At 34.9% G+C, this 20163-nt stretch overlaps 1 protein-coding gene across 1 annotated transcript in view; it reads right to left on the bottom strand.

Moving 5' to 3' along the window:
• Nucleotides 1–4677: 4677 nt before the first annotated feature.
• Nucleotides 4678–20163, bottom strand: part of LOC132631085 (xyloglucan endotransglucosylase/hydrolase protein 22-like) — a 31680-nt gene continuing 16194 nt past the window's right edge. The window contains exons 3-10 of the mRNA XM_060346685.1: nucleotides 8956–9027; nucleotides 8640–8860; nucleotides 8111–8117; nucleotides 6299–6353; nucleotides 5775–6027; nucleotides 5554–5648; nucleotides 5233–5426; nucleotides 4678–5144 (exon numbers count right to left, since the gene is read on the bottom strand). Coding sequence (XP_060202668.1) covers nucleotides 4754–5144; nucleotides 5233–5426; nucleotides 5554–5648; nucleotides 5775–6027; nucleotides 6299–6353; nucleotides 8111–8117; nucleotides 8640–8860; nucleotides 8956–9027 — 1288 coding nt within the window. The 3' untranslated portion in view covers nucleotides 4678–4753. The remainder of the gene's footprint in view (nucleotides 5145–5232; nucleotides 5427–5553; nucleotides 5649–5774; nucleotides 6028–6298; nucleotides 6354–8110; nucleotides 8118–8639; nucleotides 8861–8955; nucleotides 9028–20163) is intronic.

The raw sequence follows: 20163 nt of genomic DNA, 5'->3' as shown, positions 1-20163 counted from the left end.
GATTCTTGCGAGATTCCACCCAAGATAACCTTTGAATCACCCAATTTGACCTTAAAATGAGAGAGATATGATGTTTTGAAGTTTTGAATGAAATTTGAAATTCAAGGACGAACTTGGGGCATAACTGGTATTTTCAGAATTGTTGCATCAGAAAATTCAGCAATTGCAAAATCTTAGTGTTAGCACCCGAAACTCATCCGGAATCTCCCAGACACAAATCATATATGCATTTCAATCATAAAACACGCTACCACTGCTCCTGCACTCGGAATTCCCAAAAAAGGTTATCTTGAATGGGTGTTGACCAAGGTCAACTCCAATTCTTCAAAATACTAGATTTTCAACCAACGATACAAATCACACTCGAATGCCTTGGGACCCGAACCAACATTCCAACCAAATATCATATTTCAGACCTAACGAAATCGCCAAAACTTCAAAAATGACGCATTTACCCCCGATGTCGACTTTCGTTAAACTTCCTCATTTTCGTAACTTAAAAACTTCCAATTTTGCTAAAACTAATTTGAAACTCACCCGACATCCTCGGGACCCATGTCACCATCCCCGCAAGTCATAAATACCAAGATGAAACTACAGAAAAGGGTATTTTGGTGGAAAACAAGCCTAAAAGCTCAAAATGACCAAGAGGTTCGTTACAAGAAATCATGATATGAAGTTGAAGTTGGAATTTTGTGCAAATTTCATAACACAAACGTTGATTTGAAAACAAAAGACGAAATCATATTTCCAAATCACATGGCCAAACGCCTACTAAGAGTTTGCAAGAAGGGGAATTATTTGGATATCTCGTAAGTCGTACTCCTTCTGTCCCAATTTTAGTCTGTCCCATAAAGAATGATATATTTCTATATTTAGAAAAAATCGAACTTAAAACTTCCGCTTTTACCATGAAATGATTTACAACCACACAAATATCTATGACTTGTTTTAAACCACAAGTTTCAAAAGTCTTCTTTTCTTATTCTTCTTTTCTTTATTAAACTATGTGCCTAATTAAACTATATCACATAAATTGGACGGCGAGAGTATTTCTTATCTCATCTTTGTCGTTTCTGATGAAATTCACAATATTCTAATTTCCCGGTCATCCTTCCCTCTCCTTAGTATTACCCTAAATTTTGAACTTGAAATCTTCATTGATTAAACATAAATATCCTTAACATTCAGTCGAAGATTCTTCATAGCATTACACATTTGTATGTTTGGAAGAAGCTCGTGGGGCAGTCAATTTCTAGTGCTGCAATTACTATGACGGAGTTGAGTTTTTTGCTGGGATTATTAGGGGATCCTCCGGATAGTTTTTGACTGATTTCCTCCTTATATTTCATAAAAATTAATTATTTCAAGTAGTTTAATTTTAAGAAAGGGTAATTTTGTAATTTCTTGTATAAAAAATAAATAAGTCAAAATAATTGTTACAAATAAATAGGGGAGATAACAGGTAAGCGTAATATTACAAACCACAAGGAATGTTAGTATTATGATGCTAAAGTTGAAAGGAAGTTGGGACATTATCCCAACAATCAAAGGGAAGTGAGTGTAATATTTTAATAATGACAAAAAAAGTTAGTGATGTAAAAGCAAATGTGGAGGGAGGTTAGTAAAATTTTCCTAATATATTTTACCCAATTTCGGTTAAAATGATATTTTAGGAAATTAAGTTAAAGTTGAGTGATATTTTGGTTAGAAAAATATGTTCGATGATTTTCCTATAATACATTATAAGGGGAGTGACCCTTTATGTAATCAACCCTTTAATTAATTTAATAATGTATTACCATTACACACTAAAAAAAGACGCTCAAATTGCGGAGGTTGAATTTTACATTTTGCGGCGGTCAAAAACCCGCGTGATCTGTTGTCATGGTGGTCATTAAAACCTCTGCAATAATGTTCGTCATTATCTGTTTGCTGCGTTTTATTTACTGACCGCCGTTATATATTGGCAAGATGTTAAATTTATATGTTGCAGCAGTCAGAAACTCCCGCAATTCGTAAATTAACTTATTTAATGTATATAAAAAAGGTTGTGGGGGTTAAAACCCCCCCCCCCCCCCCCCCCCCAATTTGTGTATTTTAGAGGGAGTCACAACCTCCGCAGTCTGAACGATTCTTACTGACTAGAGAGAGTGGCATTTTATAACCTCAGCTATGGTTGATATATTTTTCTAGCAATAATTACTACAAAATTGATTGATATGGAATTTCTAATATACTAGTCATCAACATACTAATTAGTACAAATGTTTTTAAGTAGCATAAAAATATTGGAATTTGTGTGCAATGAGTTACACATAATATTTGAAGGGAAAATGCAAATTTAAACTCGAGTTATATTTATTGTTGTTGCCAAGCATAAACGTATTCTAAATTGCTTTGATAAATGTGAGATAATATCCTTTATTTGATGATAAAATTCATTGCAACAAAATAATGTTCGAACAACTTTAATTTTGTATTTTCAATATACCAAATGTTTAGTCTGACAATTTTGTTATTTTCCCTTAAAATTTCATAACACATGATTTAAATTTTAAATATGACAACATCAGTCATGTTGCAAATATGTCACGTCTAGAAGCTTCTGCGTTTAAGAAATTGTAGCCTTTTTACTTTTATAGCGGCATACTTATCAAGAAGTTGTATGCATAGAATTCGGTCGACATAAGTCTTCCTTAGGATGTTTAGTGGATCATTGTCAATTTCATTGTATGCACATGCAAGGAAGTAATAGTATTTTTTTTTTTGAGATAAAGATACATAATAATTATTGCTATCAAAAGATTTAATTGATTATGTAAATCCACGGCAAAAAAAAAAAAAAAAAAAAAACTAAAATTAGCTATGATATTGTGCTTAGCAAAATGAACTGGGTGAGCATAGTTTTTCATATCCAAAACACAAAGTATAAACGAATATATCCAATTCCATTATTGTATATGAATTGGTACAAAACTGTGATGTATCTAACTGAAAAAGATCCAGTCAAGTACAATTGTGTCAAGTAATGTTCAATGGTCTTACAGATTCATGCCATGTGTATTATAAAATAATTAATAGTTGAGGTCTCATTTCTAACTCATATGCTTATCTTCTTTATTTTATGTAAGACTCATTTATCTCTTTATTCATAATTAATAAAATAGCCCCTCGGGGCCTAACCTAATAAAAAAAAAACTTATATGTTTATCAAAAGAATAAAAATGACAAAATATACTAACAATATACTAATGGAAGCTGTTAACTACCCACATTTCTTACCATTTAAAAAAGATCCTCTCCATAAAGGATTTCACTGGAATGGTCAAATATTGTCAAATTTCTTAACAACGATATTATCCTCAATCAATATAAATATACCTCATTTAGAGAAAGAAAAAAATAATGAATTCCCCCATAGAAAAAGTATGCAATGCTATTTTTTTAAAAAAACTAATCCAACTCCACAATAGAGGTGTCACTGGTACAATTTGGCTGGTTATTTTGTGAAAATTATACAAATCTAATTTGGTATAATTGAAATTAGATTTTGTAAAACCGTCTCATCGACTTGGTTTCTCTTTCCTATGGGTACAATACAATTATTTTTCGGTATTTGTGTATATTGTCATATAAAATTTGCAGATAGAAGTTGAAACACGATATCACAATATGCGGTTCGGTCGAATCGATTTTTAAAAAATAATTGACACCCCGACTCCACAAATATTTGTCATCTCACGACAAGATTGTTAGAGCTCCAAATGACTTTCCAGTTCAAAACATAAGGAATTATATCTTTTTCAATTGGTAAATGTGTGTTATAATTAACAACTTCCGTTAGTATATTATTACTGGGTGTTCACGGTTTGGTTAAAAAGCGATCCGAACCGTAAACCAAAACCAAACCGATATTTACTTGGGTTAGGTTTGGTTTGATTTTGAATTTTTAAAAACCGATAATATTTGATGTGGTTTTGGTTAAACTAAAAGCAAACTGGAAAAAAAAAACGAACCGAACCGACAAATTTTATACATAGCTTTTATAATGATATATATACAATATATTAGTTTTTATAAATACTTTTAATTAATTTATATACTTTTTAAGAAATTTTTTATTTATCTCTAATAGGCTAATGAACTTTATATTGTAAGCCGATTTAAAAAAAAGAAATCCATGAATTCAAACTCATTTATTCAAATAAACAACTATATGAGATTTACCTAGATTTATTTTTTGCATTTCTTATAAACTTTATTCACTTAATTAAAATCATAAATCTTAAGACATTTTCTCCATAATGCAAGAAACTGTAGCTACCACAATAAAAAGATTATAACGGATTATAAGTTGGAAAATGATAGAAAATTCTCTCATAATTGTAGGAGAAAGAAAATATGAAAAAGAGAAATACCGTTAATTTTCTTAAAAATCGAAAAACCGACCCAAACTGACCTATGAACACCTCTAATTATTTGTATATTTTGCCATCTTTTATTATGTTGATAAGCATATGAGTTGAAATGGATCTCAACCATTAATTGTTTTATGGTACACATGGCATAGATCTACAAGACCATTAAACATTACTTGACACAATTGTACTGGACTGAATTTTTTCAGTTTCTAATCTTCAATAAGTAATGCATTTTCTAATTGGTACAAAACAATAAAAGAATCATTACAGTAGTTAGAGATCATAAAATAAAAGAATACAATATTCCTAAGGGTAAATGTTCAGTTGTTCTAAATACAATCTGCTGGAAATCCTTGAGGAAATCGCTTAGAATCAGTGCAGTAATTATAAACCATGTAATTTTTCTGCACCCATTTCAACCTCTCTTGACTTGTATTATCTAACTCTTCATTCAGCCATGAACTGCTGGTCGAAATTGCAGAATTGGAATTGCAAGAAAATGAAGGTGAATTGGGAATACAAGCATTTGCATTGAAGTTTCTGTAAGAAGCACTAAAAGGTGCGTGGCACCAACCAGTCTTGACAAGTCCCCCTCTTGTAGCCCAATCATCTGCATTCCATAGACTTGAGTATATCCTCATTGCCTGGTTCTTGGGGTATGACACTCCAATTGATTCACCATTCTTGTATTCTCTCATGGGTGTTCCATCCACATAGAATCTGTTCAACCGAAAAACAAGAGAACCTCAAATCCGGATTAGATTAAAGTGACCGATTTTTAAGAAAGTTTGAATCTTTAATTACTTACATAATGCGTTGTGGATTCCAGAGGATGGAATAGGTATGGAAATCAGCAGTAGGGCCAAACCAAAGATGAAATTGTTGTTCTCTGTTGCCTTTGCCTTGGATAAACACATTAGTGTGCAGAGTATAAGGATCACCGCTTAGATTTCCCAAGAATTCAAAATCTATCTCATCATGTGTTGGCCCTTGTAATGACAACTGCAATAAAAAAAATAAAAAAATAAAAAAAAAGAATAAAATTTTATTTCAACTCAATAAATTAAACATGTATGTAATCTAGCTAAAAATGATTGAAAGAAAATGTTGAGGAAGAAGGGTTACTTACATAGTAAGCAGTAACAGTGCAAACAGAATTTCCAGGGACACGTTTGAGTTGCATGTCAATTTTACCAAATAGATACTCATTCTTGGATTGAAAACCTGAACCAGATACAGTGGCGGAGCCAGAAATTTGATGAAGGGTGTGCAAATTTTCTTCTTACTTGTATTAAGGATGTGCAAAATTAAATAGATACTCATTGTAGCTAACATTTAACCTATGTATACCGCGTAGTTTTCCGACGAAGGGTGTGCACCTGACCACCCGAAGGTGGCTCCGCCCATGACCAGATATTTTGTCAAGTGAGAGAGTTAGGTGGTCCCCATTGTTGAGTATCTTTGCTCTGCCTTCACCCCATGTTATGTCAAATTCTTCATTGAATTTGGCCCCAATAGCAACGCCAAGTAGTACTGACTTAGAGAAGAAGCCCTCTTTAATTATTAATATTTCAAGGTTCTTGGATGAATTAGAATTGGATAGCTAGGTGTGGTTTTATAAGGGTTTATACCACCCCACCTCACCAACAAAGCAGTAGCTAGAGCGTGTGGGGTTAGGCTTGAGGAGGTAAAGAGGAAGGTTCAGATTAAAACAGAAAGCAGGAAAAAATATGAGTATTGAGCTGGATACACAGGAAAAAGTGATGCCATCAAAGCTAGTGACAACCCATTTACTACTTTTTCCAACTCTCACACTATCAGTATTATTGGAATTAGTTCAACTTTGGTGTATGGGCTGTGTTATTCATGGTTACCAACGTATACAGTAGCATTTCCTTCATTTGATTCCCATTGCCTATTTCTATACCCCTACAAATAAAGATGGAAAAGAAGAAGTCAAACACAGAAAAAAGAACTACAGAAAAAAGAACTTATTTTTTATGTTTAAATCAAACTATATTGATTTATCATAATTAATTGATAAAGTAACATAATAATATTATTTAATCATAATATATCGATTAAATATGTAAGTAAACACATGTTATGTTATGTAGTAGATTTATGTCTTAATGCATATGCACCCTCTTAAACTTGCGCCTTTTTTCCATTTTGGCACCTTAACTAAGCGCTTATCTTATTGAATTCCTGAATTCGTCTTCAAGTGTGTCTATCAAATACAATCTGACTTTCAAACTTTGCAATAGGATAGAATTATTCTTTGTATACGCGAGCAGATATCTGGTTAGTTTCATTAGTGTCATTTTCTTACTTAATTACCAACTTCCAGTTCATGTGCCATGGTTTTTTGGTTGATCACTGATTGAATTGAATACCATTAGGTGTTACTTTTTTGTAACACCATTAGGTAGTAAAATAATTGAAAATATTCTAAAGATTTTGTTGCGGGGTATCTGATTTAGTAATATAAACTACATGGGTTTACACTTTACCGAAACAATCTTGTTTGAAGTTTTGGATATGAAGAAAAATATATGGAATTTAGATTTAAGATGGTGCATTGACCAGATTTTGTAATAGTATGCTTAGGTAGTCAAAGAAATGGGTTCATATCTACTGTTTGAAAAATGTTATTTAAGTCTAATTGTATTTGATACACACTTGAGAATGAATTCAGGGGTTCAATAGGAATAATGCTTAGTTGAGATGCCAAAATGAAAAAAGATGCAAATTTAGAGGACTCCATATGCACCCTAGATTTATTAGTACCGCCTTAAAGTATTTGACTAGCAAGTGGTTACATGCATGGCTATAAATCTGTGTGGACCAACCAGCTGGCCCTTTTATTTACCATTTCAATTCAAGATGTGCATTTATTTCATTCGTGTAAGTTAGTAGTATTAGATTGGGTCAGTTTCTCACCATTTCTGATTTGCCTTTTCATTTATTTATCCAGTACAGTACTTTCCAAAGTGCATTTAATTCATTCAATATCTTATTACCATGAAGTTGGTAACCTCATCAGCTGTCACATAGCTAAGATCTCAATTAACTTCATTCTCAAAGACTAGCCATATTGTATATGGGTGAAAATCATTTAAACCTTCAAAATATGCTTTAAAAATTAAACTCCCCCTCAACTTGAACATTAGACATTCTTCTCCCTTTATCGTAGTTGACTTTTTTAAATGCCTATTTTATCCTTATATTATCAACTTTTGTCTTCTTTTTTTACTTTTTTAAAATTATGATATTTTCATTTTTTTAATTTATGTAACAAATTTCTTATAAAAAATAAATATTATCTTCTACGTGAAGAAAAAAGTAATAACTACTAATTGAGTATATAAGTTAATGATGTTCTATATTATAATAAATTTGCGGAATAAACAAAAAACTAATTTTATTAAAAATAATCAAAACTTTTTATTCATACAAGTGAAAAAGAACAGATCATAATAACTTTATAAATATATTTCTATGCGTATAATCCAAGAACAATTAAAAAATTGAGGCAAATTTTTAAAAATGATTTGTTTATATTGTAAATGAATTTTATTATAATTTAAGAAACATTCCATTGGTGACAACCAAAACTTGTTTATTTGTATAAACAATAGAGAATAAGAGAGAAGTGAAACTTAAATATACACGCATGCATATACCTATTTACTGCATATAATATTGAAATAACAATCATAAAAAATAGCACTAGATTTTGTTACAAATTCATAAAAGTATTATATACTTAAAATGTTAATGAACTTAAATAAGAATCTATAAATACCTAAATTAAGAAAAAGTTGAGGGGGAGTTTGATTTTTAAAGCAAAGTTGGGGGTTTTCACCCTATTGTATATAGTCATATTTTTTTATAACATGAAACAAAAAATATGCAGAGAAAAGAAGAGATTTGCAGTAAAATAAGAAATGGAATAGAGATGAATGTTATTGCTTTTTTACTGGAACTTGCAGTCACTTTATAACTGATACGCAGAGTTATAAAATAACCATAACAGTAACTTAAAACACCTAAAATAACTCCAACAACTTACTAAGTCCTAATCTAAATCAACAAAATATCTGATATCATTCCTAAATAATAGGAACTTATTTGACTCAGTAAACTTAAAGAACTGTAAGAAAAACATGATGATGCACTAATTTTTAACACTTCCCCTTAGTGTATGCTTACGATCAATAACTCCAAGAGCGGCTCTGAAATATTCAAACTTAGGTTTCACCAAGGCTTTTGTAAATATGTATGCGACTTGCTCATTTGTAGAAATTTCTTTCAGAACAACATCATTTTCCAGTATTTTCTCTCGAATGTAGTGATGGCAAACCTCTATGTGCTTCGTCTGACCATGAAAAATTGGATTAAGAGCAAGCTTGACAGCACTTTCATTATCACATCTGATTTGTACAAAATAGTCAACTTTCCACAACATCTCTCGATTAATCTCGTCAACCACATACATTTTTGAACATCCATGGTTGCCGCTATGTACTTAGCTTCAGTGCTAGATAATGCTACCACTGGTTGCTTCTTGCTGCACCAAGATACCATAGCTGAACCAATGCTAAAACAATAACGCGAAGTTGAATGTTTGTCATTCACATCTCCAACCCAATCTGCATCGGTGAATCCACTTAAAAAGAATTTTTCATGTCTTTTATACATAAGACCGTGATCAAGTGAGCCCTTCACATAAAAAAGAATTCTTCTTGCTGCATCTAGGTGTGAACTTCTCGGACATTGCATGAACTGAGAAACAATTCCAACAAAATAAGAGATCTCCGATCTTGTGATAGTTAAATAAATTAAACTACCAACAAGTTACTGAGATATTTTGGAATCTTTTAATGGCTTTCCTTCATCTTTCATTAGCTTGAGATTTGGTTCCATTGGAATGACTTTTTCTTTCGACTCCCCCATGCCAAAACACTGCAACAATTTTTTCGCGTGTGTCTTTTGAGAAATAAAATATCCTGGATCTGTTTTTTCAATTTCCAGACCAAGAAACAGCTCCCTTCCCCCAAATTCTTCATCTCGAAACAAATAAAAAGTTCATTTTTCAACATAAAAATTGCAACTTCATTATTTCCGGTAATGATCATGTCATCCACATATAATAAGACCATCAGGTGCACATTTGACTCTAATTTAGTGTAACGATCCGCTGGATCGTTATTGGGGGTGACTTAGAAAACTAGACCCCCGTTGGGAATTCCGAGGCCATAGGTGAGCTCGTAGCTTGATTTTAAGTGTATGTGCATGTTTTGTTTGTGTCTGTAGGGCCTTGGATTGTTGTTGGGATTTTTGAGTGGAAATTGGTGCAAAGAAATCGAGTTACTGGTCAAAATGGACTACTGCAGCGGGTCCATCGTAGCGGTTAGGGGGTCGCCGCCGCGGATCCGTCATAACGATTAGGGGGTTGCCGCCACGGGGAGGCGGGACTTGAATGAGATCCGCCATAGCGGGAGCGTTCCTGCTATAGCGAGACCGCTGCAGCGAGGCTTTGACCGCTGCAGGGGTCGACGGGAGGCAGAATTCGATTTTTATATTCCTTATTCCGAACCCATTCCTTACATAATACCAAAACAATTTTCAAGAACTATTGTGGCGAAATTCTAAAGCCAGGGCTAAAATACTCTTGAAAGGTAAGTCTCAACCCTTGACTTTTCTAATTCCATCATATTTATAATTCCATGATTAGTTAAAGGTCCGTTAATGGCGAATGAAAGGGCTAAAACCCTAGAACTTAAGAAGCCCTTGAATAATGAATGGGTGGTTGAATTTATCACTGTTTAATCATCTAGGAGTATAGATTATCACTTCCTAGGATGAGAACTTGTCTATTAATGATGGAACTTTTTGAATGAGACCTAGGGTTTCATAAAGATGATAACTTTGGCATAAAAACTGCTTGTAAAAGGGTTGGAACGATTAGAAAACTCATGAACGGATAGAATATGATTATTGGGGTTGATATTATGATGAAATAACTCTTAGTGATAGTTCATCCATTTGCAAAGGGTAGAATTAGTTGGGTTCTTTTCCAAAAATTTTGTATTATTTGAGTTGATGATTTGAATACTCATATAGCTCTATTTTTTTAGACTTTGAACGTTCGGAAGCTTTGCGAAAGGATAAAGCTGTTGCGGAGTGATTACATTGTTCTAGTTTTGCTTTGAGGTAGGTTACGGTCTACTTGAGTTGGACATTGATTAGTTGATTGTATGTGTAACGGTTCGCTTTTTCACGCGGGTTTAGGGCGTAAAAAGGCTACTAGGAACTCGTTGGTGCTCTTTCAGACTATGTTTTAAAAAAGTCGTCATCTAATTTTTAGGAAAACAAGTCGTCATCTAATTTTTAGGAAATTAGGAAAATCAGTTGTGAATGGTTTATTCAATGCTGTGAAAAAACCTTCGTAATCCAGAGTTCTAGGTAAGGATTCTGATGATCCCCTAGGGAAGGTGTTAGACACCCCAGTATTAAGGAGCTGAACTATACGATTGACCTTCGAATTCCAGTGTATGAGTATTTGCTTAAACTGCTTATTTTGTGTTTATTTTCCCGTAAAAAAAGAACTGTCATGCATATCATGTATTTTGGAAGAATATATCCCCTTTATTTATAGGGGTATCGTAGTTTTGGATTTATATCATCCGAGAATAAATAGTTCACTTTATGTATAAGGAATAAGTATAAATTGTAAAGGAGACGTTGTTTATAAGTTATTTATTTTATACTCATTCACCGGGGTTCGGGTCGACTCGTATTGGTACGTTTCAGTCTTATCCGAAACTTAATATTATGCGTAGATTCTTTAATCGTTTATAAAGGCATTCTATATTTGAACGAGGATATCCCGTCTTAAAATTATAAGTTTATTTGGGCCACTTTGGGCTAAAACAATGTTTCGTGTTAAAAATCCTCCATTTTTGTCCCTATTTTCCAAAAATGGGTATTCTTTTAAAATCTGGTTTTGTTTAAGTTAAAAACTTGGTCTGACGTTTTGTCAAAAGATTTGCCACTTATCAATGAAGTTATATAGGCTAGAGCCAATCGCGTTAAATCTGTCTCACTTAAAACTGATCTTGGAAATCCAATTTTGAGCGGGCATTAAGTTAATTAACTCATTTTTTGTGAACTAACTTTATAAAACGTGATTTTCTATTTAAACTTAGAAAATCAGTAGTGATTTGTTTTTTAAAGCAGTTTATGAAAAGATCCCATTTTGATACTTAGTTGTGAGAAAAGAAAGGAAAAAGAAATTATGCTTGAATCTGTGGTTTTAAAAATCGCGTATGGGGACCTAAAGTCGACTAAACGACATAAGAACCGCTGTCCTAAGACGTCTAATTCCAATCATAAGGATTTTTTTACTATAATATGAGTTTGAATACACATTTTTTACTAGTACTTCAAGTTGGGAATAAGTCAACAAATAAATATAAAGAGACTATGTTAGACTAGGGGGCGTACCAAGCCCCTAGTTGGACATTTTCACCCATGGTTGGGCCTTCTGCACGCCTCACTATCTTCTTTGTTTTTTCGGACTCTATTTTGAAGTAGTATTCCCACTTGGGCCTTGGGCCCAAAGGGTGGTTTTATGCATTTGTGACCCGAGCGGCAGCGTGGTAGGAGGAGGAGGAGAGAAAAAGAAAACACCGGTTAGTTTATAATTACTGAACTTATCACTAAAATAAATGACTAAAATGTTTAAACACACATGCATATATACAAGTAAACACTTATAAATATATACACATATAAGACAGTATGTAAACTCATATATACATATTCAAGACAATCACACTCAATCTATACTTACCCCTCTGCCTATCTAAATGACATTCAAATTAATCCAAGACTTAGAATAGTATGGGGACTAGGTCTGGATCCCGTATTTCCGATGTCGCACAAGTTTCAAGGGGTTTCGACGAACCCTAGGCATGGCTAACACTGGGAGATTAAGACAACCCCGAATTACTACTTGGTCTTGGATTTATTTGAACTTATTAGAAAAAGGCAGAGAGAGTATAGACTTTATAAAGAAAAAATAGAGTACAAGGAGGCAGGCAGTACTAATTCAGTGAAGATAGGTGAGCACAGAAAAATGATACACTAGGTAGATGTGGTGAGATGATCATTAAGGATCCAAGCAGCATAAACAAATCAGTAGCAGCCAAAGAGATATTCAATATGTTCTCACAAGACTCAAATATGGTAACATACATAGTGACCAAGCAGTTCTAGTATTAGTCAGAGGATGGCAAGACCTATTTCAACATATGGAAATGAGCTAAAGGATAGAGGTAATGTGAATAGCAGCAAAGTGAGTAGATAGTTCAATGCTAAACACAGCTATGGTGCAATCAAATCACAGGGCAGTCATAGCACAGGGCAGTCAGCAACTAGAACAAGCATAGGCAGTGAGAAAGGGGGCAAGAAGAAAGCTAAAATCATATGTGATGCAGAACTAGTTTCAGAGGTCTTAGGGAAGGTTCATGCTTCCAGTCATGGTTGGAATGAATCATTTATCTAAATCCAGTTTTATCATTTTTTGGAAAAAGACCATTTAGATCAGCAATCAAGCAAGACAAGATCATGGCAATAATTCAGAGATTCAAGCAGGCTATAGATGTGTGTGTTCCAGACTCAGTGAGGCAAGGGTCAAGGTAATGTGAGGAGTGATGAGTTCAACCAAGGAAAGGATACACGGGACATGGCATGACAGCAAGATTCAAGTTGAGCAACTAGCATGATAGGCAAGGGTACAAGAAGGCCTCACACAAAGAACTACAGGCCAAGTATATGCAAGGTAATTGATAGGGGTTTGGGAAAAGAGCAAGTAATAACAATCATCCAAGGTACATAAGTTACAAAGCAAATCAGTTCCAATTATCATTAAGGTATGCCTAAGGCTGTTGGGCATACTCATATGCACAGGGCTATCACTAACTACTTCTACAGTGCAGGTTATCAAGCAAGGTACACAAATATGACACTTAACAACAGATGCCAGACATGGGAGTATGCAGAGCTCAATTTTTCAAATAAGAGGAATGGAGGGTAGGAACATAAATGTGTACAAGGAAATCAAGTGAGTAGGCTAGTATTCATTTACATTATAGTACAAGGTTTTGACAGCATGAGTATGAGATCCCAAAATTTCAAAACAAATGGCACAAAAATCAGGACACTGGACCAATTAATCATACAAGGCACAGGGGCAAACTGAGTGAAAATAGCATTCAAAACAAAATGTGGAGACCAAGCATATTAAGAACAGTGTTCAGAAGGGCATTCAGAGACAAATTCAACCTACATTCAAATATACAGGACAAGATGCAGCCAAGTGAAGGACCACAGACTTAGGAAAAGGAACTACTCATGCTCAAATAGATAAGCCTTTTGAACACACAAAGGTAGGACTTGGCACTTCACACAAACTACAAGTGTTCACTGACACCTCATTCTACTCTTTTAGGCATTGCAAAACTGGGAGAAGAAAGGAGGAAGGGACGAGCAATCACAGACCATGGTGCATACATGGTATTAATCAAAATGTTCTATCTTCTCAGATTTTACATACAAGCACAATCAAGTTCAAAAGGAAATAAAAAGAGACACTCTAAATCATCTTGCACAGAGAGTATATACTCAAGTCTAACTTCTTCCAATATGCAAACAACACAAAGATAATTATAGGTTGGCATAGATGATCTAAGCATGGTTTTGGGCCCCTCCTACACATAACCTGTTACACCTCGGAAAAATTTCATGTTGTTGCTCAGTAAATAGACTAACGCGGGATAAAAAGTATATGATGTTTATACAAGTAAGAAGTAGTACTTAACAGTTCTAATTAAGATTCCAAAGATATTTGAGGCGAGAGAAGAAAGATCGTTGAAGAATGTCAAGTATAAGTCGTGTGTGAAAGGGGTTTGCAAGTGCCGAGCTAATGAAGATTCAGTAATGTCTTAAGGAAGAGTTATGATGCCCCTTAGATTGCTAATGAAATGTTAAAAAAGTGCTAAGAAGGTTCCATAAGGATTGGAGATCAAACAAAACGACGGAAATAATTTTAGAAAAGTGGAGTGGAGTTATACGACCACTTATACGGTCCGTATAACGGTCTGTATAACTCAACAGAAAAGATGTTTTCCCTGATGATGAAATACGGACACTTATACGGACCGTATAAGGGTCCGTATAAGTCCCAATGGGCTGAACATTTTTCAAGTATAAAAACATGTTCCTACTTCTAATTTCCCATTTTCTAACTTCTCCACTTCTTTCTAACTCTCTAGAATATTCCACTCATTCCATTTACGAGAACTAAAGGGAAATCAAAGATCAACATAATCAATTCAAGGAAAACAAGTGCAAGGGAGTTCTCTAGGGTTGTTAGAAGTCAAGAAATTCATTGGAAGTGGAGCTAGGGTTTTCTCCAAGTGAATTGTCTTCATCCAAAACCCGTTCCTACACAATCAAAGGTAAGTTTTATGATCATTTCATGTTATTTAGAATATTGAAGGGGTGAAAGACTTAGATTATGGAAGGAGGTAGAATATGGAGTTCAAATATGTAACTTGTGATATTCTTGAATAGTAGTTTGACATGAGTCATAATTCTTGAGATGTTATGAATATAATCTTGTTATGAATGGTGTTAAGAATGTGGAAGAAGCCTTATATGGAAATGAATGCGACGTTGGATGATAACCATAGTTATGGATGACTTTGAGAAGAGATTTTAAAAATTAAATAATGACTAACTTAACGAAGTTTATTGACTATAATATTGTGGGTGTGTTGTTGATGTTTGGGAGTTGTTATATTTTATGGAGAAAGTTATAGAAACAAAGGAAATGCTGCCCAATTTTCGTTAGCTTTAGCTTAAGCTTAAGTATATTTTCGATTATCTAATTCTAGCACGAATTCTCTTAAATGTAGAATCGCGAACTTGGAAAGAAGCGTTTAGTGGGCAAGTTAGAAAGGCAAAAAGGTATGTGAGACTAGTCCCTTCTTTTTCTAAGGCATGATTCCTATGACATGACTCCCTTTATCTTTCCATGACTTTCTTACATTCTGAAAACTATGAGTCAATGTTTATGAAGAGCTTCTCATGAGGCAAAGATAAGAGATATGTTAAGAATATGATAATGATGATGATGAGTCTAAGTCTAGAGATTCTAAAGCTCATGATATGATATTTCTACGAAGCTAATGATCCTCATACGATTCTTTAACGTTATTCCTTGTTGGTACACTCACCTTATAATGCTAGTTCCTTCAAGGCGAGGCATGATGATTATGGCTACTCCATAATGGAGTCGGGGGTTCTCGACCTTACGTCACCCCGATAGAGTTATAGCTTATCCTTGAGTTTTTATGCATGCCTTATGATAAGTATACGATGATGAGCTTACACCGTGCCTATATGGCCGGTCAGACACCGCTAAGGCGGGCGGCATATACACCATGTCTAGAGGGCATGGGCAAACACCACTAGTGGGCGGCATGAGATGGTTACCCCGGACGCAGGAGGCCTGGACGCAGGCTAATGATGATCACACTGTACCTATATGGTCTAGCAACTTATATATGTATACCTGATATGATGATGTTTATGATGTAAGCTAGCATGCATTATTCCATCTTAAGTGACATTCAGTTACAGGTTGTTTCTTTACTTGATGTTCCCTTATCTCTTTGATATGTTATTGTTGTACATGCCTTGCATACTCAGTACAATGTTCGTACTGACATATTTTTCTTTTTGGATGCTATGTTCATGCCCACAGGTAGACAGGGAGGTGGCCCGAATTCTTAGGAGCTAATCAGCAGATTTACAGGAGCACTCCATTATTCTGGAGGTGCCATTTTTGAGATATTATTTTGTCTATATATATATTTGGGCACGACGGGGTCCTGTCCCGTCCTTATGTCCAGCACTCTAGTATAGGCTCATAGATACGTATGGGTGGGTAGTAGATGTCCCACGGTGGCTACATTGCATTCTTGTATATCATTTTTGCAGCCGTGAGGGCTTATATCTATGCACGTGTTACCTTCGAGATTATATGTGTCCAGGATGAGAACGATGGTTAGCATGATGAGTGGTGCTCGGTAGTCAGCTCTGGATACCTGTCATGGCCCCCTAGTAGGGTCATGACATAACCAATGAAGATTCTAAATCAAGGTCAAGAGACTACTACAAGATCACTTTTCTTGCATCACATATTGGGTAAAACAAGGAACAAGCACTGCACTTTCATAGCTGCAAGGCAGCAGACCCTCAATGCTGACACAAAGTTCAAATTAGGCCTCTAGAGTTAACTAAAAGAAGTGATACTACACTAGCAGGCCTCAAGTCAAGGTGCCTATACTTGGACGGCCTGATCAGAGAGAAGCAGGCCAATAGTTAAGATATTTAAGAAATATGGAATATGACAGAACCACTCATCCACTATTTCTTTTTATATGAGTGCAAGGACTAAATCAATCCAGTCATTTTAATACCTTAACCATGAAATGAAATCAAGGTAATTTAATACACTAAATCAATATTACAATAAAACTAATTTTGCAAGACAATATTAAGGCAAACTATACATACATGAGTACAATATGTCTTGGAGGAAGATTCCCCTTTCAAGACACTCAAGTAAACATTATATGCATACAACCACGGATAAATTACCCTTACAACACTTAGGACCCTCAAAACAAGACAAGTATAATGAGAAGAGGACACATAACACATACAGAAGTCACACAGGTCTTTCTTCGGTGGCAGAAACAATGGAAAGTGTACAATAGTATGGTGTGTTGAGTGAAAACAGGCCTAGAGAAAGTTGAGAGCGCAAACAGAAGAAGCCATAACAATCAGCTCACATAAATGTACCACATCCACATGTCATGGGGGGAAGGGGAAGAGAAAAAAGATTATACTCAACCATGAATTGACCAAAAAAAACACTCCATGTACCATCTTAAAATAGTATAGGACAGTTAACTAGTTATACAGGTTGGTCAAAAGAGAGGCTAAGCCTAACAGAGCCTTGTGTAGGTGATTTAAGTAAAATGCAAGTCAAAGATCTTCAAAAAAAAAAAAAACCAGCTACTCAGGTGAGATTAAGCAGACATGACAAGCAAAATGAAATGTGCAGTGAGAGGGGATATCACACAAGCCACATAGAGAAAAAACATAGGCATGTGAAAGTCCAAGGATACACTGCCTTGATAAGCACAAAATCAGTCATGACATAGAGGGGTTCAAATAAATAAAAGAAGAGTATGTCATGTTGAAAAACATAGATAGAGTGAGTTAGTCATAAAGCAAGAGGCATGTTGGATGCAAAGGAGTGAAGGGACACAGAGCATGGCACAAACAATGTACAAACACCTTGGATACACATAGACATGAGGGAGAGGAAAGGGATAAGAGCATGTTGGATGGCTGAGGCTAGAGGCAGGATAAGGAGATCCACACACAACACACACACACATACACACACACACACACACACACATGTTTCTCATAAAAAAGCTTATCAACAGAAGGAAATCACACAATATGGGCAGTAGTGCACACATAAGGAAATCACACAACATGGGCAGGGGTGCACACATAAGGCATTACACAACCTGGGTAGTGGTGCACACAAAAGGCATCAATGATCAATTTTTCAAATGCATACTAATGCAGACAAGCCTAGGGGAGAGAACTAAAATAATCAGATCCCTCCTGCTTTCAAGATGAGCACCTTGTACATACCTGATTTCTTTCAATATTATAGCAAACAAAGATGGTCATAAATCATGATCCTAGCAAAATCGAACCAGCTTTTAAGCACCTTTATGCTTGTAACTGGGAAAGAACTTCAAACCAAGAGATATCACACTAATGCAAGAGCACAGAACTCTCATTGATGCTAGGATAAAACAAGAACAAGCTTCACATTTAAGTCTTACTAAAACAACACAAGAATGTCAAGATAAGGCCTAATTAAGAACCATACAAACCTAGACCAACAGGGGATGCTATACCATAGGCATTTTTAGTAAAATCAGACACATGAAGCAATACAACCAAGATGAAGGGGCTAAGCAGCATGTTCAGGGATCCAAACAACATAGGTAACTAAAGGAAGACCTGATTCATTGTTCTTACCTAGGCATAGACTAAGCCAAACTATCCTCACAAAAATGGGGTAATGGGCTTAATACACATAGAAGCAGTGTCATATGATCATCACAAGCTCAGGCAAGCTTATTCCATTAATCAAAAAAAGAAAGCAAGATATTTAAGAGACTTCACACCTATTCTGTCGAATCTGTAGTCTCACGACCAAACACATGAATCACTAAAATCCTACATTATTCTAAACCACCAATCCCAAACCTTAAACAATTGATTATCACAAATTAATCTATATAACCGAGCATATAAGGATTAAACTGTGTAACTAACATATAAAACAAAACCAGCAAAAAAATAGAAATTATGCAGAAACTAGGGGAAAAGCAATAAATAAATACAAAATTACCTTTTGCTGGCACATCCTTGATTAAGAATAGACTTGCAAACTCCTGCAACTTCCAAACTCAGCCAAGACAAAACACAAATGCACTAAAATTTTAACTAATGCTTTTAACTCGAAATCTCAAGTATAAAGCTTTGTTTTTCCAAATTTAATCTCTTAAACCTTTAAAAACTAAACTTTTAACTTTTTAAAGCTTGGAAACCCTTTTCTTTTCACACTTCCAAAAGCTTCTCTTTTTCCCTTCCCTGGACCCCGTGCATAACGGGAGCTTAGTGCACCGGGTTGCCCTTTTTTTTTTTTTTTATATATAGGGTTCTATTTATAGTAATCCCCTAGCAAAAATCTTCCCCCTTCCAACCGGTGTGGGACAAAAGACCTCTTCTTAACATTAACACGGTGAAGGGACAGATTTCAACAAAAGAAAGCAATCAACGGCTAGAAATAGATGCAAACAACTGTAAAACGAAAATCTTAAAGATAAATCACAAGGATTGTACCTTAAGGGTCTGTTTGGACGAATTCTCGAGCCAAATATGAGAAAAAAACACGAAGCATTAATGCTTCGTCCTCTTCTCACCACCCGACGACGTCACAGTGTTAGCGTTAATAGTGAACGACTATTTGACCCAACACAAAAAGGGAGGAAAGGGGTAACAGGGGTGAGGGAGCGTAGAGGCAGCTAGGGTTTCACCCTAGCCCCTTTAGAAAATAACAAATGAGCCCCTCATTTTTGTGTTATGCTGGAGGGAGTATTATAACGCTCATGGGCCAAGTCGGCCCCTTTGTAGGCTGGTCCTGGTCCATGTATATTTTTATATTTATTTGAAAGCGTTTTTGTATATTATACGGGTATATACGTGTATATCACGCGTATTTACATCTGCAGGGGAAAAACGGGTATTTTACTAATATAGGGTAACATTTAAAGTAATCGGTCATAATAAAAGATAATTAAAATAAGGTCAAATAAAGGCGTAGTTAAATTAACAAGCGATTTGAAAATTCATTTTGCAGAAATAGCCCTCAATTGATCCTTAATTGAAGGAGGGTTGCAATTATGGCCAATCTTTGTAATTAATTGAAGAAATGTCCTTTCAATTGACTATTTGTAAATGTAGCCTTATTTTGGTATTTAATTTAACCAATTAAGACTAA

The sequence above is a fragment of the Lycium barbarum genome, chromosome 3 (assembly GCF_019175385.1).
Source record: "Lycium barbarum isolate Lr01 chromosome 3, ASM1917538v2, whole genome shotgun sequence".
Taxonomy (NCBI): Eukaryota; Viridiplantae; Streptophyta; class Magnoliopsida; order Solanales; family Solanaceae; genus Lycium; species Lycium barbarum.
This window is presented reverse-complemented; position numbering and strand designations above follow the sequence as displayed.